The 22,306-nt window shown below is 35.0% G+C and overlaps 1 protein-coding gene across 11 annotated transcripts in view; it reads left to right on the top strand.

Moving 5' to 3' along the window:
• The window catches only part of ULK4 (unc-51 like kinase 4), a 252,965-nt gene that overhangs the window by 44,031 nt on the left and 186,628 nt on the right, over positions 1 to 22,306 (top strand). For all 11 annotated transcript variants that reach the window (XM_042044411.1, XM_042044406.1, XM_042044404.1 and 8 more), the window contains 4 exons: positions 2,441 to 2,602; positions 8,275 to 8,457; positions 13,375 to 13,502; positions 20,452 to 20,585. In XM_042044411.1, coding sequence (XP_041900345.1) covers positions 2,441 to 2,602; positions 8,275 to 8,457; positions 13,375 to 13,502; positions 20,452 to 20,585 — 607 coding nt within the window. The remainder of the gene's footprint in view (positions 1 to 2,440; positions 2,603 to 8,274; positions 8,458 to 13,374; positions 13,503 to 20,451; positions 20,586 to 22,306) is intronic.

Below are 22,306 nucleotides of genomic sequence, written 5' to 3'. Positions count from 1 at the left end.
AATGGAAAGACTAGATTAAAAGGAGTTTTCTTTGAGTAGCTAGCAACTTTTTATCCTTCCGGTATTTGCATTTTCACTGAGGGCTCTTTTTCACTAAGCATCCCTGACTTCACTGGAAACAGGTATATCTTCAAAGTGTTCAACATGACTGAAAATTAGGAGCTTTAAGTGTGCTTTATAAAACTAGTTGAAATCTAAACCCATTGAAAGTAAAGTACTACTTTTTTTATACAGTTCTATTCGTAGTTTTAGATTTCATGCAGTTCATGATATGGACAGAGGGTTACTGATATATGGAACTGCTTTACTCATATCTTGAAGATCCATTTCTGTTCACTAAAATAGCTTATGTCCTGGTAACATCACCAGATGACTTCTTTAGTCTAGAGGCCAAATATTGGTTTAGATCAGGCTTCCCTTGCAGATAGCTAATTAAGCAGAAAATGGTACAAGGCTTGTTGCTTAGATAGTGCTCAGGAACAGATATCAGAGGAGCTGAAATGGAAGGTCTCAGGTGGCAGCAAATAGAATTACTTCAACAGCATCATTGAGTTTTTAGAGCACAGTGATAATACATGACCATTTTCTAGTCAAAGTAGCAGGACAGTCTGGAACAGGGCATAACTCATCAGTGGCTGAGAGGAAATAAAGCACATCTTTGGGACCAAATTTTGAAAAGAAAGGCTGTAATTGCATCTGGAAACTTGTTAACATTACTAACAGCTATTATCCACTGTATAATGCTTTGATTATCATTAATTAATGGGATTATAGTTAATTTATTAAGTGTTTATGGCTGCTTAAATTAGGAGTAGAGTCCCAGTTGGCATATCATCATATATGAGAGACTTAACTTGACTATTACGTTTCATTTACAGATTCTGTTGTTAAATGCATGTAGTCAATTTGATAAATCCATGTATTTTTAATATAACTGAACCCCCCCCCCAAAAAGACTGAAATGCAGAAGTATAATTCACAGAAAAAGATTAAAACTGAACATTATTTATAAAAAGTTTTCGGAATTTTAATTTTAGTAAACATGTATGACTATTTGTATATTTAGGTCTTTAATAGGTCAAAATAATGCAATATTTTGCAGTAATCAAGATTGTAAAAAGATAGAAGCCTAAATGCTCTTTGGTTTTATGTCTGCAAATAAGAAGGAAGACCATCTACCAGTGGAGTTTTTATATAAAGAGTGTAACCAGTTTAGATGGAAATTGACTTTGATATTTCTGTTAAGCGTTTTGACTAGAGCTGCAGTTCTTTGGGTCAACAGGAAGAATTACCATGAAAATGATGAATGCAGCCTCTTTTTTTTTTTTTTTTTTTTTTTGATAGCATTGTACTGGTTTCCAAATATTTCTACATCTAAAATCTCTGTTTTAGAATTACTAAGTCAGTAGAAGGAAAAGTGGATATTGAATATATTTTTATTGAAGTATAAGTTCTCCCCTTCTGCAAGGCTTTTGTACTACTTTCTGAAAGGTTTCATTATTGTTGTTCACAGTTGTTGGTGGCTCCAATTGTAAAGATAAATGTCAGAAATCTAAAGCTTAGTAGGCTAATATAGATTAGTTTATGAAAGAAATCAATTAGATATTATGATAAATTATTTGCAAAGCCAGACTATAAGGACAAATTGAATTATAAAAATCATATTAAAATTCATTCTTGTTGAATTCAAGATGCTATTTAAGACATTGTTGAAAGACACTACTTTTTTTGTAGTTTAAGACTGAGATGAGGTGAGGCAATGCACAGCCAAAATAACACCAGCAGTGTGAAAATTATGTGGTTAGTACTAAAAATATGAAGGATTTGGAATCCCATATGGAAATTTAGGACTTCTTGTAGTAAATGGGACCTAATAATTTATCTTAAGCATTGATCAGGATTGTCTGTTTCAGGAGAAAAGAAGGGAGTTATGAAATAACTTAATTTGCAAGAAGTCTTTTTCTGTATCCCAGGATTTGTTGACTCTTCTGAATAAAGAGGGTTTAATGTAATTTTTTTTTCCTATTATAACTGTGTATGTCATAATTGTGCTATTCAGAGCATGGTGTAGTGATGAGTGTTGACACAAATTCATTCATTTATAAAGCGCTGATAATGGAACACCTCTAACATAATAAAAGCTCTTCATTTTTAATGACTGCATTTAATTTGGGGTGATTATTTGGAGCTGAGAGGTTTTGTATTATACTTGTATTAAATTGTCTTTGCAGTAGGAGAAAAAGTGGGGGGAAGTAGGATCTGTAAACATAACTTTGTCACCAGGTGAGGTTTCTTGAAAAATTACTTTTGCAAGTATCAAAAAGAATGAAGAAACCACACCAAGACAATATGCACTGAATAAAATGTGGACATAGGTGGTAGTTTACAAAGAAATTAGAAACATTTGCAAATGAGTTTTCCTTTCCTGTCCTTCCTGTAGGAAGAGCGGGTAGTGAACCATTTAGCAGCAAAGATAATTGAAAATGTTTCTACTACTCGGTCATGCCATGCACAAGGATTTATTACAGGAGAAATTGGACCTGTCTTGTGGTACCTTTTCACACATTCTACAGGAGATTCTTTGAAGATAACTGCTGTTTCGGTAAGGAATTTCCTTTTGTGGTAGTGCAATTCTGTGGTGTTTAGTTTGAAAAACATTCTGAATTGAAATTGAAATATATTTGAGCATGTTTGCTGTATGTTTGTGCTTTTGTTTTTCAGACTACAATAAAATATATTTGAAAAATTTCTGAAATTGAAAAGTGCATTTATTGCACTTCAGTGCTTATGAATAGTTCTTGTAATTCGTCATTTTCCAGAACATGTTTCCTTATGCTGGTAATAATGAGTTATGTTTGAAAAGTTTAACCTTTCAAAGAATCTTTTAAATTCTTGCAAAATTGAAATTTATCTTTTTGTATGATGTTTCAAATGAGAACTGTTTATTCTCTTTGTCAAAGACTTGTTTAGAAGACTTAGTTTAATTCATGTTACTTTTTATAAAATTGTCAGGGCCTAGTCTTTTCCCTGAATTTTTAAGGCAGTATAGAATGATAGCAAGACAAACAGAGTGATGACATGCAAGCAGAAGTTTCGGAACAAAAAGATTTATGAGGTAGAAAATAATTAGCAGGACTGTGAGTTTAACCATAGCTCTTGGACTTTTGACAAGAGCATGTAGTGACAGGACAAAGGGGAATGGATTCAAACGATAAGAAAATAGGTTTAGATTAGATATTGGAAAAAAATTCTTCGTTGTGAGGGTGGTGAGGCACTGGCAGAGGTTGCCCAGAAAAGTTGTGGCTGCCCCATTTCCTGGCAGTGTTCAAGGCCAGGCTGGATGGAGTTCTAAGTAAACTGGTCTAGTGGAAGCTGTCTCTGCCCATAGCAGGAGAGTAGGAACTATATGACCTTTATGGTCCTTTCCAACCCAAGCTTTTCTATGATTCTTGTTGAAAAAACAAAAGCATTATCCACCAATACAGGTAATATTTCAGAAAGGAAAAATATGTTGGCTTATTTTAAATTGTGAAAAGTGGATGCTGATTTTCTGAGTAGAGTTCAGGCTCGCAAATCAGTTTATTGTTGCTTTCCAAATGGAAAATGGTAGTGTCACTGCTGCAGCAGTATGCACATAGACACACAGAGCTGATAAAAGAGAGAGGAATAAAAATTTATTTGAAATGTAGCTGAAGAGGTAAATGGTATAATAAATTTATACTTTTTAAAAAGATATCTATTTATTGATTGTTCATCTCGGTGTGTATTTGTGGCAGAGTCTTGCCTGCAATATAAACTGCTCAAATTTTGGGAAAATGTCTTGACATTTTAGAACAGGAAACCTATTCAGTAAAATAAGTGTTGTAGAAACCTTTGCTCTGTAGCATCTGAAATTCTTGGCAAAAAACAGTCTTAGAACTTTCATGGGCAGAGAATGATCTGTCTCTAAATATGTAAAGTATATGTGTGAGTCTGGCTATTAGGCTGCTTTATCAGAAAGGGTCTTTTTGTGACTTTACCCATCTGATCTATGAGTTTTATGCTTCCATCATGACTGCATATATGGGAAAAGACTGGAGGTAAGAGTTACGATTTCCTTTACTTACTGAGTTTTTAAAGTACCCTGCTTGATCCTCTCTCCTATCACTACTTTTGATATAAGGGTTGTTTTGTATCAAGTGCTTTCTGTTCTAGTCAATCATTAGACTGGGCAGTTGTTATTTGTTTGCTACTAGGTCATAGTATTTTATGGCTTTTTACCTCTTTCAACACATGCTGAAATTTCCCTCTTGTTTCTCTGCTATCTGCATGGAGAACTTTGCTTCCATCATTCACCATTCCCTTGATTCCTACAGCTGACTTCCAGGGCCTGCTCCACAGGGGCCAGTTGGCCAGTTATGCCTGTCTTGTGTACTGCAGTAAGCAGCATATCCTGGAGAAACTGTCTGTCTCAATTGCATTCAGACACTGAGCTAAGAAAGATCACCAGAGGAAGTGTCAGTGGGCTTTTTTCTTGGCTTTTTTTCTTTTCCCCTCCTGAAAACTCAGTTTCTTCTTGGAAAGTACAGTAAGCTTGAGGTGGCCAAGAACTTTTTTTTCTGCTTAGTAATATGCAGAAATTATACTTCTGATTGTCAAGAATAAACTTGTCATCAGTGTAAATTCATTATGGCTTTCTGTGGCAGTGGGCTCAGAGGGTACTGTCATCAATGCCATGTGGTTTGCACACTTTGTCCTTGGATGAGTGTCTACTGATGATGAGAAGAGTGGGTTGTTGTTTGTCCCTCTGTATCCTCTGCCTCTTGTGAGAACCCAGATCACTGGATCCTCCCAAGGCTGCAAGGTTCAGGTGAACCACTTTGTCAGTGTTTATATGAAGTGCATTGAACAAGGAAGCTTCTAAAGTAGGATGCACTAAGGTGGTACTTTAATTCTTTTGCTGCTCTGTAGTGAAACACTAAAGTAACAAGTAGGTAAACTTATTGCTCAATGCCTGATATAAATTATGGTTATGTACTAATACTGCTGCAACATTTGGAGGTATGATCTTAACTTCATTTGGTAACAATCAATTGATCTTGAAATCTAGTGCAGGCAGATATTTTCCCAGCTAAAGTTTATGGAGATTGTAGTGGCATGCTAATTAAAAAAATAAAATACTAATGTATTCTCCAGCTATAGTGTACTGTATGATTTCTACATTTATTAAATCGTTGCTACAGATATGTAGCCATTTTTATCCTGCATGACCACATAAATTGACATCATCAGTGTCCTATTTCATTTTATTATGCAGTCATTCCTGTCTTGTTTGAATGTATCCTGAAGAATTTCTTCTTAACTGACATCTCTATTCGAATATAAAAATACATTTCTGTTAAGAAATACATCTGTCATATCTTTACTTAGAGTTAGCAGTCTGCCTGCAAAGTGTATCAACAATAGGGGGCTATGGAATTTTACTTATGATTATTCAATCAATAATAAAAATATATCAAGAAGATTCTCTGTCTTCAGTCTCTGGAGTCAAGAAATGACACTTTACCTTGTCCTGCCTGTCAAAGGTGGCAAACGTGGACTGTGTCTCAGTATTTTTTTCTCACTTTGGAGTCTTAACATGCCTCAGGTAAATATCACAGATTTTGCCTGTAGGAAAGCTGTGTCTTTTTATCATCTTGCAAGACTCAGAAAAAAAAAAATCTGTAAGATGTCAAAGTGATATTCTGACAAGTTCAGCAGCAGGAAGCATATTTTCTTTCCAGTATACTGAAAGTTTTTTTAATTAAAAAAAAAAAAAAACCTTAAAATTTTGTTTCTAGGAGATGATTTTTTCTGCTGGAAGTGAAGTAACAAAACATAAGCCACTTAAGTGGAATTTAATTTGGGAAAGCTCAGCACAGTCTTTTTGGGGATTTGGTTTCTTTTGCTATTTTCTTAAGTAATTGGTATTGAATAGTTTCTTTCAGAGACTTGTATATTGCAGATGCTTAAGTGCATTCATTCTCAAACTTGAGAGAGACGTGGAAGGGTGAATGTTACCCAATCACATGTGGCCTGTAAGACTAGAAGGATAGGGCAGAGATGATCATAGAATCCTGGAGAATCTCAAGTTGGAAGTGACCGATCAGAATCGTGAGGCAAAGGTTAGAGCTGCTGAGGGAAAAGGTGCTGATTAAGGCTGTGCAGAGAGCAGGGATGGAGAAGCCAATTCCAGGAGAGGCTCTGCTGAAGCCTTACTCTCACTAAGAACATTCCATGTTCCTGTCTGGAGAAGATGGTAAGAGCTCTACTCTTACCTCTTTCATCATGCATTTCCAATTCCTGCTCCACCACTTTTTGACCTGTATCCATCTGTTCTCTCCAGATATTGGATCTGCTGAAGTGATTTAGAATGCTTTGTCCTCTATCCGCCATTTGAATTCTACTGCTTTGCTGAAGTGTTAGGTTCATTAATACAGCAGAGTGTTCTGTGATATACAAACTAATGGGAATTTAAAGCTTCTCCTCTTGGCTGTTGGTCAGCTGGAGCTTTGCTGCTGCTGCCGAAGCTGCAGTATGATCCTATAAGACAGTCATGTCTTTCCTATGAGATCTGCCTGGAAGTCATCTGGTGGCCTGTGACTATGATCACCCTTTTTTGGCAAGGTCTGTAGCAGAGATCTGAGGCAGTGGAAAGTCTGCGCACACCATGTTAGCACACAAGTTAGCTCCATGTTGCTATGGCACAGCATGTCCCTGAGTCCCAGCAGTTCATTGGTAGTATGACCCTCAAGGATGTTTTTAGTGAATGCACATACCTCCTGCCCACTCATTTCGAAAACTCTGAATTGAGGTGAAAGGCTGGATTGTATCCTGGGAGAAATAGAGCATGCTGTACTAAGAAACTGAGATTGAGTGTCTGTGTTTTAAAAGAGGGGAAAAAAATAATAAAAGAAGAAAAGTAAAAGGCTGCAATCGATATGGTTCCTGGACCATAAAGGACAAGGAAGAACAGGAGCAGAGTAGATGAACAGCATCAATAAAATGTCTGTCAAGTTCCTGATTTACCATCTTTTATGCCTTTTTTCTTTTTTCTTCTTTTCTTTTCTAGTTTGTTTTGAGTAATGTTTCTAAGGGCACTGGTAAACTGGACAGTTTCTGGTGTTCTTACATGGAAAGCTTTTCTCTGGTGATAGTATTCTGTGTAATTGACTACACTTTCTCTTAAATGAGACCTTACTATTGAGTGCACACCAAGTAAACAGCAATTTCTAAATATATCTGGTCTGAAGAGAACAAAGAAATCATAAATATTACCTACATTTCACAGAAGGGAGTCACCTTCAAAGTTTTTCCTGAAAACCAATTCAGATTTTCATGTGAATCCAGGTATTTGACATAAGCTGTTCTTCTATGCTGAAAGTCTATTCAAGCCAAAGAAAAAGAAATTTTTAATGTTTAAAGAGTCTTATTTTCTTTATCTGGAGAGAACAAAAGCAGTTGTAGTATCTTGAAGGTTGCATTTTCACAGGTATCAAAAGGAAAAGCTGTGTTGATCTGGAGATGAAGCCACCCTGGAGGTTGTTTGGTAATGTTTGCTAGGAAATAGTTAAGTTAGTAGACACAGAACAGGTTTGTGCTCACTTCACTAGAGCATGGTCAGTATCTGCATTTTCTATTAAAATTGTTTTACTCACTGATACTTGCAAATCAACCATTTGGAGAATAGTTTGCATGTTTATTGTACTAACCACTGTTTCTTAATAAGTACCTAGATCTGAAGGAGTATCTAGAGCTAAAGATAGACTTTATACATTGAACTACTACATATCACATTTTTGTCCATGAGCAGGGAAAGAGAAGATGCCCACCTTTATGGGTGCCCATAATTTCTGTGGCATGTGCCATGTCTGTATTTTCTCTCCCTATACTCCTTTCTAGCACAGGGTTATCTGATGCTGTTTATATTCTGTGCTTGACAAAAGACTCAAGCATGGATGGTGATGCTCCATCATTATTGTTCTCTAGAGGAAAAGAGTTATGTGACTTTTGATGTGGATGTTGGTGTACAAAATATTTGAATTTCACCTGCACAGTGTTTATGGTAATATATATTTAGAAGAATTCCAGGTCTCTAAAAATAAGTGGTCTTTTCCTCTAATATTTGTCTTACGAATGAATATGTATGAATTCCTTATATTCCTAAACTGTTGAAAAACTCACCATGTGCTTTTATTTTCCATTATTTTTCTTGAGATAACAGTGCCATTATATTTTTTTTTTTCACTTTTGTAGGCTTTATGCAGAATTACTCGTTCCTCACCTAATGCTTTCCAGAGTGTCATTGAAAAAGTGGGATTAACAGCTGTACTAAATTCCTTGGCAAATGGAATATGCAAAATTCAGCAGTACATGCTCACGATGTTTTCAGCAATGCTGTCATGTGGGATTCATCTACAGAGGCTAATTCAAGAAAAGGTTTGAGTTCAGATTAATATTATTCACTGTAATGGAATTTAATTAAAGGAAAAGTTAAAGTTGACACTGCTAGTGGTTTTGGTTTTTCAAAATGCTTCTCAGTGACATTTGCATATCTGAGTAGCAGGAAATGAGGAATGTGTTTCTTTTGTATTTGTATTTGCTTAAAATCTGAATTATACAGTGTATCATTTTTTTCTCTCTCTCATGGATCTTTGAGAAATGGTACTAATGGATCTATAAATTGTTCCTGTATCTAGGATTCAATCAATCATGAATACCCTAGCCTGACCATAATTGATAATGGGCCCTAAGGAAAATCAGTAAGGAATGAGCAAGGACAGCTATTTGACATAGCTCTTTTAGAATTCAAAAGAGAAAATAAGGAGTGTCCTGATTAAATCTGAAGCTGTACTTTATGCTCTCCTTAAAGGACCTTAGGTCAATTTGTAAGTGAAATATCTTGCAGAAATTAGCATTTTAATACCTTAGGTTTTTCTTTTTAGTGTCACTGAATAAAACTACTGGTTTTGATTTACGTCTAATATAATTTTTGGTAGAAGTGATTAAAAGCTTTCTACTTTGATCCCCAAATTATTTTGTATGTAGAGAAAAAGTGTTTATTTTTTGGCAGTATATCTGCATAGTTCATAAATGAAAGTAATAATCTCCCTCTGTTTGGAAAATATAAAAATCGCAAAGAAAATAAGAACTCTAGCTCCTGTTTTCATCAGATACTCTGTTGTAATGTATGTTGTAACCTGACAATCATCTTGACTATAATAATCTGCTGGGTATTAGTTGACAGAGTTTTATTTCCCTTCATATTGTTTCAACAATTATATTTAAATTAAAAAATTATCCCACCCATGTGGCCTGAAATCACTCATTCTCTTCCAAAAATTCATTTCTGTACCCTGTCAGATTTGCCAGTGTGTTTTTGTGAGTGCATGTCAGCTGGCCTTAAGCTTTCAAGATCCCACAACAGCACTAAGAGGTGGCAAATTGTCCTGTAATGTTGCACTAACAGTGCACATTACTGTGAGTTGATGGTATATTCAGAGAAGCATGGTCAAAAACTATTCACTTTAACATTCAGCAAAAGAATGCAATGTGTAACAAGGCTATGGCTACAACATGATGTTGTCTGTGAAGAATTCCTGGGTTATATAGGACTTAACATTGCTAAAAGGACTCCCATACTGATACTGAATTTCTTACGGACAATTACTAGAAGAATTCCCTTTCTGATACTGCAGTTGTTATGAAAAATTCTAATCAAATTTTGCAGATTAGAAAATTGACATACAGACAAATATAGACACTCCTTTAACAGTATATATCAAACTGTCAAATCATAGAAGTGGGAATAGTACCCAAAGCTGTAAGTAAAAACTATTATACTGTAAAAACTGATAAAGTAGGTCTGGTTCTACTGCATGTGTCCACATTTGGTAACTGTACCTGCATTACAGCTCAGACAAACTTAAATATCATAGAATGTGGGCTGTTTTTTGGTTGGTTTTTTTGGAATGAGATTAGCTTAGTTGGTTAGAGCCCGGTGGTAATAACACCAAGGTTGTTGTTGCTTCAATCCCTGTGTGAGCCATTCACTTAGGAGTTGGACTTGATGATCCCTTCCAACTCAAAATGTTCTGTGATCTGGAAACGAGATTGTAGGATTTTGGAAGCTGAAACTAAATTCCTATTTTTCTTGAATAGAATCTAAAAATACAAACACACTTCTGTATTGAACTGCCAGCTGCTGTCACATTACACAGAGTGATATTATTTTAGAGCTGAAAATTGAATTCAATAGTCTGTGCACTTTGAAATATTTCATGCTCATGATGCACAAGTCCACCTTAATGAGAGAAGGGAAAAGTGAGCAGTGTTGGCCTACAGATTATTTTGCATTCTGTAGAATTCTTGTGTAGCTCAGTTTAAGAGGCAGAAAGACCTCTCTGTCACACAGAAGGTAGTGACAAAGAAGTGACTATCTTTTTAATTCAGGTGCAAACAACATATTAAAAGATACTTAAAGATATAAATTCAAGATGGAGATAATTTAGCTTTGTATATGTTATCTGGAAACACCCTTAGCTTGTAAGACTTAGGACTGCCCTTGTTTTTTCGCTCTTCAAGAATAGCAATAAAAAGCAGTCATGAAACAAAAGCCAGAAATGCAGTTCTGTGATCATTGACACTAACACAAAATTCCAGAGAACTACAATAGCCAAAAGGGACTGGGTTGGTTTTGTCCCTCTCTGATACAGAGACTTTCCATTTTATTTTCTTGTTTTGGAAACTAAAATAGTTGAAATGATGCTTTTAAAATAAAGCATGGAAAAAGAAATCAAAATCAAGAATCTTTGACACATTATAGCAGTAGATTAAAAAACCCCCGCTGCTCATTACTTTCATCTGGCTGTCAAGATTCACCTTTGAATGAGTGAAAATCAGTCACAGCTTTTTGAAGGCAGCTTGGTTCTTCCAGAGGTCAGATAATGGGACAGGGTGTTTTTTATTTGGTTTTTTTAAAAATTTTTTTTCCTCAACTAGTCGTAAGTAAAATTATTCAAATACTTACAGCAATATGTTGTCACAACTGCATTGTAAATACATTATAAGCATTGTCCTCATATTTCAGTAACTGTTTTCAATTCTCTTTTACCTGAATGTGAACAGGTAACTACCACTGTAGATGATTTTGTCATTATCAGTATGAATTAATAAAAACATAAAAGTATCTTTAACAAAATCTTTATACTCTAAACTTATAATATGGAGGCATTTGCAAAACATAGAAGGGAGTTTGAAAATACCATGCAACAAATACAATGTGAAAATAACGATGCAACAAATGTTTGCTATTGTAATTTTTGTTCTTGTATAGTGAGATAGTGGTCTAGCTGTTTTCCTCTTGTGTAGCCAATTCAAAAACATAATTTCTTTTGTTTTAAACGTGCTTTGCAGTATTACTCAGTGTATCCAATATAAAGTCATAATCTTATTGCAGTGTGTTCAGTTGAAATGAAAAGAATGTCCTTACCCTGCAGAGTCTCCATGGATACATCAAACATTTGCAGGGGAGGGAGGAACAGTATAACAGTGAAATTGTAAATAATGTATTTGGCAGTATTTGAGTGATTTTTGGCTTTTCTGATAGATACTAAGTCCTGCAGGTCTGCAAAGATGTGCTTGAGATTTTCTTTAGATAAACTGTTGCTGTTTTGCAGTCCTCAAACTGGCCAGAAAAGCAAATTCCAACAGGTCACATTTATTTCTTAAACCAGATTATTAGAGCATTCCCAGATTAAGTCTGATGTAACTAAGTTTAATTGTCTTAACTCATGTTAACCCCCACGTGTAGCATTGAAATATTCTTGCTTTCCAGAGTATGAGAACTAAAAATAGTCAGATGTGCTTTGGCTTGTAGTTGCATGTGTCTTTGTCATGATGTCTGTGCATGGTTTACCAAGTCCATTCATGTTAGCACAGTCAGTGTTGCATTATATATACTCTTTGACTGTGTCTGAGGTTTTATGGGATTTCTGAACATAAAAAATTTGTTGTTGTTGTTTTGAGTAATTTTACAAAAAAAAAAAACCTTGAAAAACCAAACCACACTTAATTAAAATTCAACCTTTGCATTTATTAGTTTGTAACTGAAGAACTTTACTGCTGGATTTTCATACTGGAGGAGCTGCAAGTCATGCTCTGTGAGCTGTTGAAATGTTTAAAGCAGTAAACTTTACATTTTTAAATCCCAAGACTGAGGAACCCTTCTGTTTATGAAATATATTGTTGAAATACAGGAAAACAGTTCTAGAATAACTAATAGCAGTTTGTTTTTCTGGGACTTCTGTAGTTACTGTCTGATAACTGCTTTTGAAGACAGGGTTAAAATGGTATCAGAGTAAAATCTGATGGTTTCTTGGCCAGCTCTTGCACTCCTGCTCTTTTTCCATTCTCCATAAAGATATGTAGTTAAATGTTGCAAAGGATGTCCTTAATACATTTTAGTCAGTGTTGGTTTGCAGTTATTCCTTCAGCAGATTGGGAATTTGAACAATAATAATGATAATGTGTGTTAAATGCGCATCACACAGGAGGATTTTTAACTTTGTACACAACTTGCATACACTACTCTTCTATATCCTGTAGTGTCACCCCCTTGAGAGTGCAGCTCAACTGTCTGAAGGCAGGTTCTGTTGATAAAGCCATTTGTGCTCAGTCTAATTCTTGCTAGAGCCAGTTGACACAGTTTGTAGATTATGGCTCAGTTTTTCATTCTGATTTTGTTTATCCTTTTTCTTTCTTTCCAAGTCCTAATTTTGTTTCTTCCTTGTAAAGATGTTTTTCACTTTCTGAACTCAAAATAAAATTAGTTTAGATAAGAACAATCAAAGAAGGTAGAAACAATTTTATCATCTATCTGGAGCATCTGGTGTATAATTTGGAGTTTGATGTAGACAAGATTATGTCCAACTAAGGTGTAGTTTTTGATATTTGTGCATATAATGGAATGAATAGGTAAAAAATCATATTTGTGCTTAAATACCTATGTATTCTGAAAATAGATAACTTTCTTCTAAAGTAAATATATTAAAATATCCTATGTTTATCCTTAAGGTAAGTCATTTAAAAATTTAAGTTTTATCATCTTTTGTAGTTAATTTCATACCATTTTGGACATAGTATGTTAGATAGTGTTTACTTGTTACTCTACCACTTGTGAAGATGTTCAAAGCAGCTTTACACTGGGCCAGTCAGTCTTGGACAGAATTTATTTGCTAGTGTTTTATGGATTTTTTTTTTCCTATGAGTGACATGAAAATGAGCAAATTTAAAGTGCATACAGTCTTACAGTACAGTGTGAGTAACCTTAACATATTTGTGTTTATTTACACCAAGGATTTTGTGACTACAGTTACTCGTCTACTTGAAAGTCCTTCAACTTTTATTCGAGCAAAAGCCTTTCTGGTCTTGCTACAAGTTTTAATTAATAACAGGGAGATGCTGCTCCTCAGTTGTCAAACAAGGTAAGGTGATAATGGAAGATAATCAAAGATATAATCTTTAAAGTTGTACCTGGAATACTTTAAAATGTGTGGTATTTTTGAGCCAGTGTTTTAGAAGTGAATTGTATTGTGTGTAATATGAGTCCTTTCACTCATGAAACTGTTTTGTCTGGGATCATCCGGTGACAATTATTCACAAGGGGAAACCACTGTCTTACAGGGAGAATCTGTCTTTTAAAGTAACTTGTGGTCCCAGTGAATGTTTGCATTTTTGGGTAGGGCAAAAGATACACTGCAATAGTGAGTTGTTGCTATGGTGGGAAAGCAAAATAAAAGGTTCTGCCATGTACCTTCCTCATCTTGGGGTTTGGTATAGTCTATAGTCTCTTCAGGATAGTCACACTCAAGGTAAAATAGTATTTTTTGGCTATATGTGTTGGGAGAGTGATTTACATAATGACCAATAAATTCCTGTGACTTCTACATGAAGTATTTAATTTTTATATATTCTAGAATACTTTGCAAGAAATTACTGGATCACAATGTAATTGTTTTTTAAAATTTTGTGTCTTCTGTTGGGACAGAAACATTCCTGTATCAGAGAGGAGCAAATTAGACTGTGTTTGAATATGAATTGTCACCATGTTTCTAGGTGATCAGAGAAGTAAGATGAAAGAAATTTTAGTTGGGATTTATATCTTCTACTGTTTCATATGAAGAAGAGTAAAATGAAGTGTAAACATAGTTTTTACAATATTGAAATAAAGCAGGTTTGGAACTGAAAGTAAGAAAGGATGAGGCTTGTAAGTAGCTACAAATCTAACTACATCTACAGAAAATATAATACTGTATCTTACATTTGAGAAGAATTAGGATGTATACATTGGAGTTAAAGGAAGGGGCAGCTGAGTTATACCATGAAGCCACTGTGAGAGGACACCTTGTAGGGTACTAGAATTAGATATATTCCTTCACTCGCAAAGCTGTAGATATCTCAATATTTGTAAAATCACACAGAACAGGTACTGAATCCCAGGAGTTTTTTTATGTGTATCTTTTTACACTTCCAGAAATGTTTTATGAGATTATGTGTTCTGGTTAGCGTAAAATGCCTCTAACGATTTGTGAATAACTTTTTAATAATGTGACCATTTTTAATAACTCATGCTATTCATGTGCTTGATATACTGCATAGGACTCTCCTGTGTGTTTGGAGAAAGGTCTGACAGAAATCCTGCACAAACAGTTACTATTTGTTTATATATACCTAAGATATTATGTGAAGGAGAATAATAATTTTATCAACAATTTGCTTTATTTATAATGCTTTCCAACCAGCTATCTTTCTGAAGAGAATGTGTTGTGAATTTGGGATGTGATTTTGTGTTACGACTTTTGGCTTTATCCTGCTGTTTTACTGTGATGCTCCAGACACGGCTGATTAGAGACCAATACATAATGTAACATATTAGGTAAAACAATAGGCAAGCCTTATAGCAGGTTTATTGAGTTGATAAAGTGTTTTTCTTAATTTGTTAAGTTTTCTTCATAATTGTTCTTTAGTGAACAGTATATCTCTTATTAGAATAGATCATCTGAAACCTTTCTCTAGCATCCAGAAAGTAAGGTAGTTACAGAGAGGAGAAATGACTCACTAAATCAGGAGACAGTTGCATTCTAATATCACTGTAAAACTCTGGAATAATCTTAAGCCCAACAGAGATACTGGATACTCGTTGAATTCCTGTTGGAGTATTTTAGTTAGATGTCTTCAGTTTTCTGACAGAAAAGTTTCTTCAAAATTAAGACTCATAAATTCTAAATTGCTAGTACAGGAAGCAGAAATCAGTTGGATAATGATTGAAAATATTTTATATACTCAGATTCTGTTTCTGAAGGTGTTTGATTTGAGAAATATAAAGAGCATGTGGTGAAATGTGCATAATTTCTGGTTAATGGTTTGTCTTCAGCAGCTGCAACTAATACCTGTAACAGGATTTATATTGCTTTAGATGATAAAATCTGTTTATGATAACGATAATCAATATAAGGCAATTTTTCAGTGTGTATCACTTAAAGGAAGATGTAGATGATAAAACAATAATAACTGTTTCATGGCAACACTGCCCTGAAAAAGGCTTTTGTTTAGTTTAGTAATTATGCTGGTTTTTGCTGGGATAGTGTTAATTTTCTTCATGGCAACTACTGTGCAGCTGTTTGTGCTGAAAACAGCCCCCTGGGCCTCATGAGCATGGGGACTGCCTTGGGGCCAGCATCCCAAAGGCCTTGCTCTGGAGAGCAGTCCTGCCTTTAGACAGCAGCTAAGTTGGAGCAGGGTCTGGAGTGCAAGTCTTATGAGGAGGAGCTGAGAGAACTGAGGTTGTTTAGCCTGGAGGAAAGGAGGCTCAGGGGATACCTTATCACTCTTTGTAACTACCTAAAAGAAGGCGGTAGTGAAGTGGGGGTCGGTCTTTTTTTTCCAAGTAACGAGCAATAGGACAAGAGGAAATGATCTTATGTTGTGTCATTGGAGATTGAGATTTAATATCAGGAAAAATTTTTTCACTGATAATTCAGACAGTAAAATCCTTTTCCCACTGGTAACCTTTGTGATATCTGTCCTTGGAAGTGGTTTTGGAGCTGAAAAAACTGCGGCATATGAGAAAAATAACAGTTTCATGATTATTCAGCTCATTGGGAGAGAAGGGCATGGGACAGGGAAAGGAGGGGAGAGAAAGTGAAATGGAAGGAGGAGTAGGGAAAGAGGAAGTGGAAGGGAAGGGTAATGGCAAGCTTATTTTAGCTGTGCTGGTGTTAGCAAAACAGATTTCCTTGTGGTTTTCTTCCCGTTTCTGCACAGGTACCAGGAAATAAAAGGCAGCAGAAGTAGGGACTTGCTGAAACCCCTTTTTATTGTGAGCAATAATGGTGCCTCTGGGCTGGGAACATGAGAAGTATCCTGTGTTACGAGTCTTGATTCCTTGAATACAATCTTAAGACTACCTGCCTATTTGTTTTTACTGTTTACAGAATCTACTGGCTTTGGCCATGGTACCAGCAGTTGGCATTCTCTTTTGAGTATTTTTACACACAACCTCTCCATGCATCTCCCTCTTATGCCTATTGATTAGCTGAGTTTACAGAATCTGATTGCACGTTTCTTTTTGTACCTCTTTTCAAAAGTCTTTCCTTACTCGAAGAGTATGGAAACACCTTTATAATTCCAAATAATAGTGGAGAAGCAGCTGATCCCAACTGACCAAAGGGATATTCCATACCACATGGCCTCATGGGGGAAAGAAGAAAGGAAGGGCAGGGGGGGGATGTTAGAAGTGATGGCACTTGTCTTCCCAAGTAACCACTGCATGTGATAGAGCCCTTTGTTCGTGGAAATGAACAGAATGCCTGTCTGCCCATGGGAAGTGGTGAATGAATTCCTTGTTTTGCTTTGCTTGTGCAGATTTTGACTTCTGTGGATGAAAAGTATTGATATGTAATAAGAGATGAAATTTTGAAGTGAATCCATTGTCCCACAACATTGAGACAATTCACCTGTTTCTCTTTTTTCCTACCTGTTCCGTGGTAGTCGATTACATACCTTTTGTTCTTCCACGTGTGAACAGCTAGAGTAGTTATGAAACCTTTTAGGCTGAAGTAGCACTTGTTACTTATACTATGCAAATTAGTTTCTTTTGCTAATCACACTGAGTTTTCTAGACTCCTTCTTTTCTCCTTGATTGGCAGAGGCAGGTTACTTGTTCTTCAGGGGAGGGATGCAACCTGAAGTTTTATTGAGACTTTTCATTTCACCCTTTTCTGAACTATCAATAATTTCCAATTAGTCTCACTGAATTGTTCTTTTTCTATCTAAATGGTTTCAGAGAATTTCCTAGGTAAACAGAGACTGACTTGGATATTGAACTTCTCCCAAAAGAATTTACTCAAACCTCTTGTTTTCTACTGTCTGCAGAGATGGACACTTGTGGAAAGATAGGGTAGTATTCCTGACAGATTTCACCAGAAATGTAACTATGCACAACAGCATAACCTCTGAGCAAAATCTTTCTGTGTTTCCTGTGCCCACCTCCTATATTTATTAAATTTTGAAATCTTATATGTGCCCTCAAAGGAAAAGCTTTGTCTGGAAACCTACTGAAGTCTTACATCTAGAATAGCCTATTTGCCTTCTACATCTTAAGACTGATTCAGAAAAGTAGTGAGGAAAAGAACTGAAAAGCTTGGTGCTCAGTCAGATGGGAAAACATGGAAATAGAAGGCAGGAGGGAACAATTACATAAGTCAGTGATTTCAGGAAAAAAACCCAGCAAGCTGGTACCAAATTAAAAAGAAAAAAAAAGGTGATGGAAGGGGAGATTGACCCTTCTATTAGCATGATATGCCATCTGATGTTACATCTCTGTAAAATAAACAATATATCTGTATTAAGTGTCCTTTAAAAATCTGCATCCTTTTCTGTTAGCAGAGATTGACTAATAACAATAATAATAAATAATAATAAAACTAATAAATAGTCCTTGATTTCTTGGGGTAAATGGACTGTATATGTCCCCAGAGTATGCACAACCTTCTTTAGTTTTGTGAAGGTCTGTCATTCTCTGTGAACTTAGTCTCTTTACTTCATGTTGATCATCCTTTTAAGAGAACAGTTCTTATTCTTTTAATTAGTAGACCTCATTCCTGGTCCTATCACTCTGGACTGTTAACTCTGGAATTTTCCCTTTTTTGCTCCACTCTTTCACATTTTTTTTCAGAAAACTTGGGTTGTTTTGCTTTTTTAGTGTAAAAGCTCACTGATGGCCATATCTTGCAATACAGACACTTGATTTTTTTTGTTTTTAAACCAAACCTTTGCTTCATAGACAGTGGTTTTATTCCTCATCATATTTAACTTATTTATACTAACACCTACATATTTTTTCATGTACTGTTGCATTCAAGACAAACATGTGCACTAAATGAATTGAATAAATGTGTTTCTATGGGCCTGGTTTTGCCCACTAGATAGAACACTGAGATTCATCAGGAAATAAAAGTAACTGATGAATTGTTCTACATATGACTGAGGAACTTGTCAAAGGAAAACAGAGATTCTAATGCGTTACTGCCTATACGATTTGTATCTGTACAGTTTTCTCAAGACAATATTTAGTTAAACTGAACTATCAGGGAAAAACTAGTTGTGCATATTTTTAGAAAATCTTCTTGTGAAAGACAGTTTTATGAATGGATGAACAACATAAAGGAGAGAAGTCATTAGTCTTTCCTCTCTCAGAATAAGTGAACCTACTTTGTATTCGTCTCAAATGTGATTAAGTAATAGAACATATTTTTATAACAGAAAAGAACCTCTTTCTCCCAAAGCAATAAAACCACTCATGTTGAAGTCTGTTTGGCCCATTCTAAGTAAAACTTAAACAGATCTAAGTGTATTTCCATATGGAATCAAATGATTGTTAAATCGTGGAAGTGTTTTCTTAAAGAAAAGAATTAATTCCAACTCTGATATTTTGTAATTTTTTTTTAAAGCTAAACATTTTTTGAATAAAAATTACGTGGTTGTCTGGAAAGGCTAGAAGGCCATTTTATTTAAAAAATTCAAACTTTTATGTAAAAACATGTAAAGCTTGTAAAAGTAGAATTCTATTTGAAGCACAGTGTCGGATTTTTAAGTAGTTCTTTTCTAAAAGGCAAAACAAAATTCCTGTAATCTAATGCAATTTCCAGACATTGCAAGAATAAAAGATGTCCTCATGGTCTGTGAGAAGTGCAGCTGAATGTGTTGCATCTGGGCTATTGCACAGGTGAAAAGTAGTTACTGAATGGGTCTTCTGATTACTCTCTCTCTTTGTCTCTGTAGAATAGGTTAGGAAGGATAAGAGATGTATTGTTTAGAGACATACGTCGTCAAAATGTATCCTTAGGTAGTTTTTATTTCGTTGAGTAAATCATTTTTTTGGTGCAAAGATGTATTTGCTAGTAGTGTTGTTATGAATACTTGAGGCACTGTAAATAAGTAGTTTTCATAGCTCTGTAAAAGAGCACTGATTATAAGAAGAGTATTTTAAAAAGATAGTACTGATGTACATACTTAAAATCCAGATCATGGATTTCCCTCACCAGTGATTGATGGTTCTTTGCACAGGACCCGGAGGGAGTTCGAATGTGAAACAAAGATGTCAATAGTATGGCCCTAAAGGGAAGTCTGGCCCTTCTGTCTATTCAAATAAGCATTTTAAAATTTTGCCTGAAGCATTCTGTTACAGGTGTATTATTAAAGCAATCTCTTGTAAGTTAGCCAGTGGCTAATAAATCAGTTACCATTTCACTGTGAGAAATGTCATTCTGCAGAACGGCATAGCCACAGAGCACTTACCAGTTGGAATGTGAGCATTGAGTTTGTCTTTAGAAATTGTTCACACCAGATTACTAGAGAAAGGATCTAAGACTCATTTGGGCTTTTCTCTCTTTCAATATGGCCATTCCAGCTAGTGCTAACATTTTAATAGGCTGCCATGTGATCTATGTAGTATGATTTTTCTGCACTAAAAGATTGATTGCTTATTACATTGACTTAAATTATTCTTGCTATTGGAATTCTTATGTGCTGAAAATTAGTGCCTTTAGTCTTTCACTTTTATTGCACATATTGATCACATATTTCAAAATAAAGCAGATTGTAAAATTAGTCTCTGACTAAGTTTGCCGGAAGATTTACTCCTTATGTTAACATCACATATTCATTTAAACTTTCCTTGACTCAGTAATTTTTTTTGTTTAGAGTTGATTAAAAGAAAAGTCTAAAATTTCAACAAAATTACAGAGCCAAAGCTAATGTATCATCTTGATTGTAACTGCAGATACCAGAAATGTCTGGTTCAATACTTCTTTTGACATATAGTGTTATTCTCTTTGGTGTGAGAGTTAATGTTTTGCACTTGTTTAAATGTAGACTCGTGATGTATATTGAAAGAGACAGCAGAAAGACCATGCCAGGAAAAGAGCAGCGAGGTGGCAGTGAATACCTGTCAAAATGCCTGGATCTTCTCATCTATCACATTGTGAGGGAGCTGCCAGGAATTCTAGGTAAATTCAGTTTGTTAACCAAACAGATCTTACCTTTCCTTACTTTGTCAAAAAACAGATATATCCTTAAATATACATGTGGAAAGGCTGTATTTTCTGATTACGTAAAGTTTGCATGATATCAGCTTCCTGAAATTTTTTATATATGTCATGATCAGATATTTTGTATTGTAATGCATGATATCCTATATTAATGTTTTGTGTTTGTAGAATGGTAAGCCCAATCAGCTCAGTCAGGAATAAAGCCTAGATGTACAAGAACTTTTATCAATGTTCAATAAAGATATTGTTAAATCTATAAACATTGTACAATCTAAGAACAAATTTGTCCCATAAAGCAGAGGCCTGGGAGAGATGCAACAGGGCATATCTCTGAGTACATGTTAATCACTTACGCTGAAATTTATATATAGAGTACTTGCTACAGACAGTTTTTCTGCAAAATTTTAGCTTAGATACTTCAGTTGTTTTAGATGCCTGAAACCAATTTGCTCATGCATACGAGCTTTATTTTCGTAAAATTATTTTCTGATGAAATGATACCTGATGTATTTTTCATCTTCTCTACATTATTGCTAGGATATTGAAAATGTAATGGTAGCGTGCAAAGGTTAGTAGACCTAAATGTCATGCTGCTATTTTAAAAGAAACTTTACTTCCTCTGCTAATGCAAATTTTTGCCTTGCTGCAAACACCTGATCCCTTTTTTCTAACTAAATACCAGGTTTGCATATTGGCTGTATTTCAGGATGGAGGTCTCAGACTAGAAATGTTCGAAGCACAAATTCACCTCCTACTGTTTATATAAACGATATGCAACTGATATAGTAGGCTCTGATATTTCCTCAGAATCTGAAAGCTCTATACATCAAATACATAGTTGCTATCATAATACATAGTACATCAATTGCTTAGACATGTAATTACTATTGATTTACAATTTCAATGCATTGTTGAAAACTGATATCAAGCATAATTTCTGCATTTTGTTTTCTTTTCCAAGCTGGAGCTGTGTGTTGATTGTTTTCTGTAATCTTAAATTATCTCTCCGTATTTGTCCACATTTGTCAGAAGTCTTTTTCTTTTTATTGCTGTATGATGAAGGAGCATGTACTGCTTGACCTATGGTAAAAGCGATGGGCTCCTAACAATAATAATCAGATTTGAAAATTGGAACAGTGAAAAGCAGTTTAACTGTTGATTTAGAATTAATCCTAGCTGGCTTTTTTAATATACATTTGTGTAAGCTCCTTACTGATACCATCTTCTTCCACCAGATGTAGCTATAAACCAAATATATTAACAAGTTGTAGAAATTGACCTTAAAGATACATTTGAACAAAAGAAATAAATTGTTAATCTTCTGGTTAATTTAAAAAGTTTTTGGTTATTTAACCTGTTTTTAGGAAGTAGATATAAATTGTTTCAATCATGCTAAAATTAAAGGTAGCCATATCTACCTATCTATCAAATGCAGAATTGCCAAATGAGATTATTACATAGTCCTTAAAATATAGAGATTGTTCAGTAAATTAGTTACTAACCACAGAGAGGTCTTGTTGAATTACACTATTGTGTGTAATTCAGAACAAAAATGTATTAATGAAAAAAATGTTGTGTTTTATGTATTTGAAGAGTTTTAAGCAACACTTTCTTTTCTTTACCAACGAATGAGTCAAATCTTTAAGGCCTACTTCAGTGCCAGGCACTGTCATTTCTGC

The sequence above is a fragment of the Corvus kubaryi genome, unplaced genomic scaffold, assembly GCF_017639235.1.
Source record: "Corvus kubaryi isolate FWS band 111438036 unplaced genomic scaffold, C.kubaryi_AGA036_p1.0 37398, whole genome shotgun sequence".
Lineage (NCBI taxonomy): Eukaryota > Metazoa > Chordata > Aves > Passeriformes > Corvidae > Corvus > Corvus kubaryi.
Note: the sequence above shows the minus strand (reverse complement) of the source record. Positions and strands in the feature narration are given on the sequence as shown.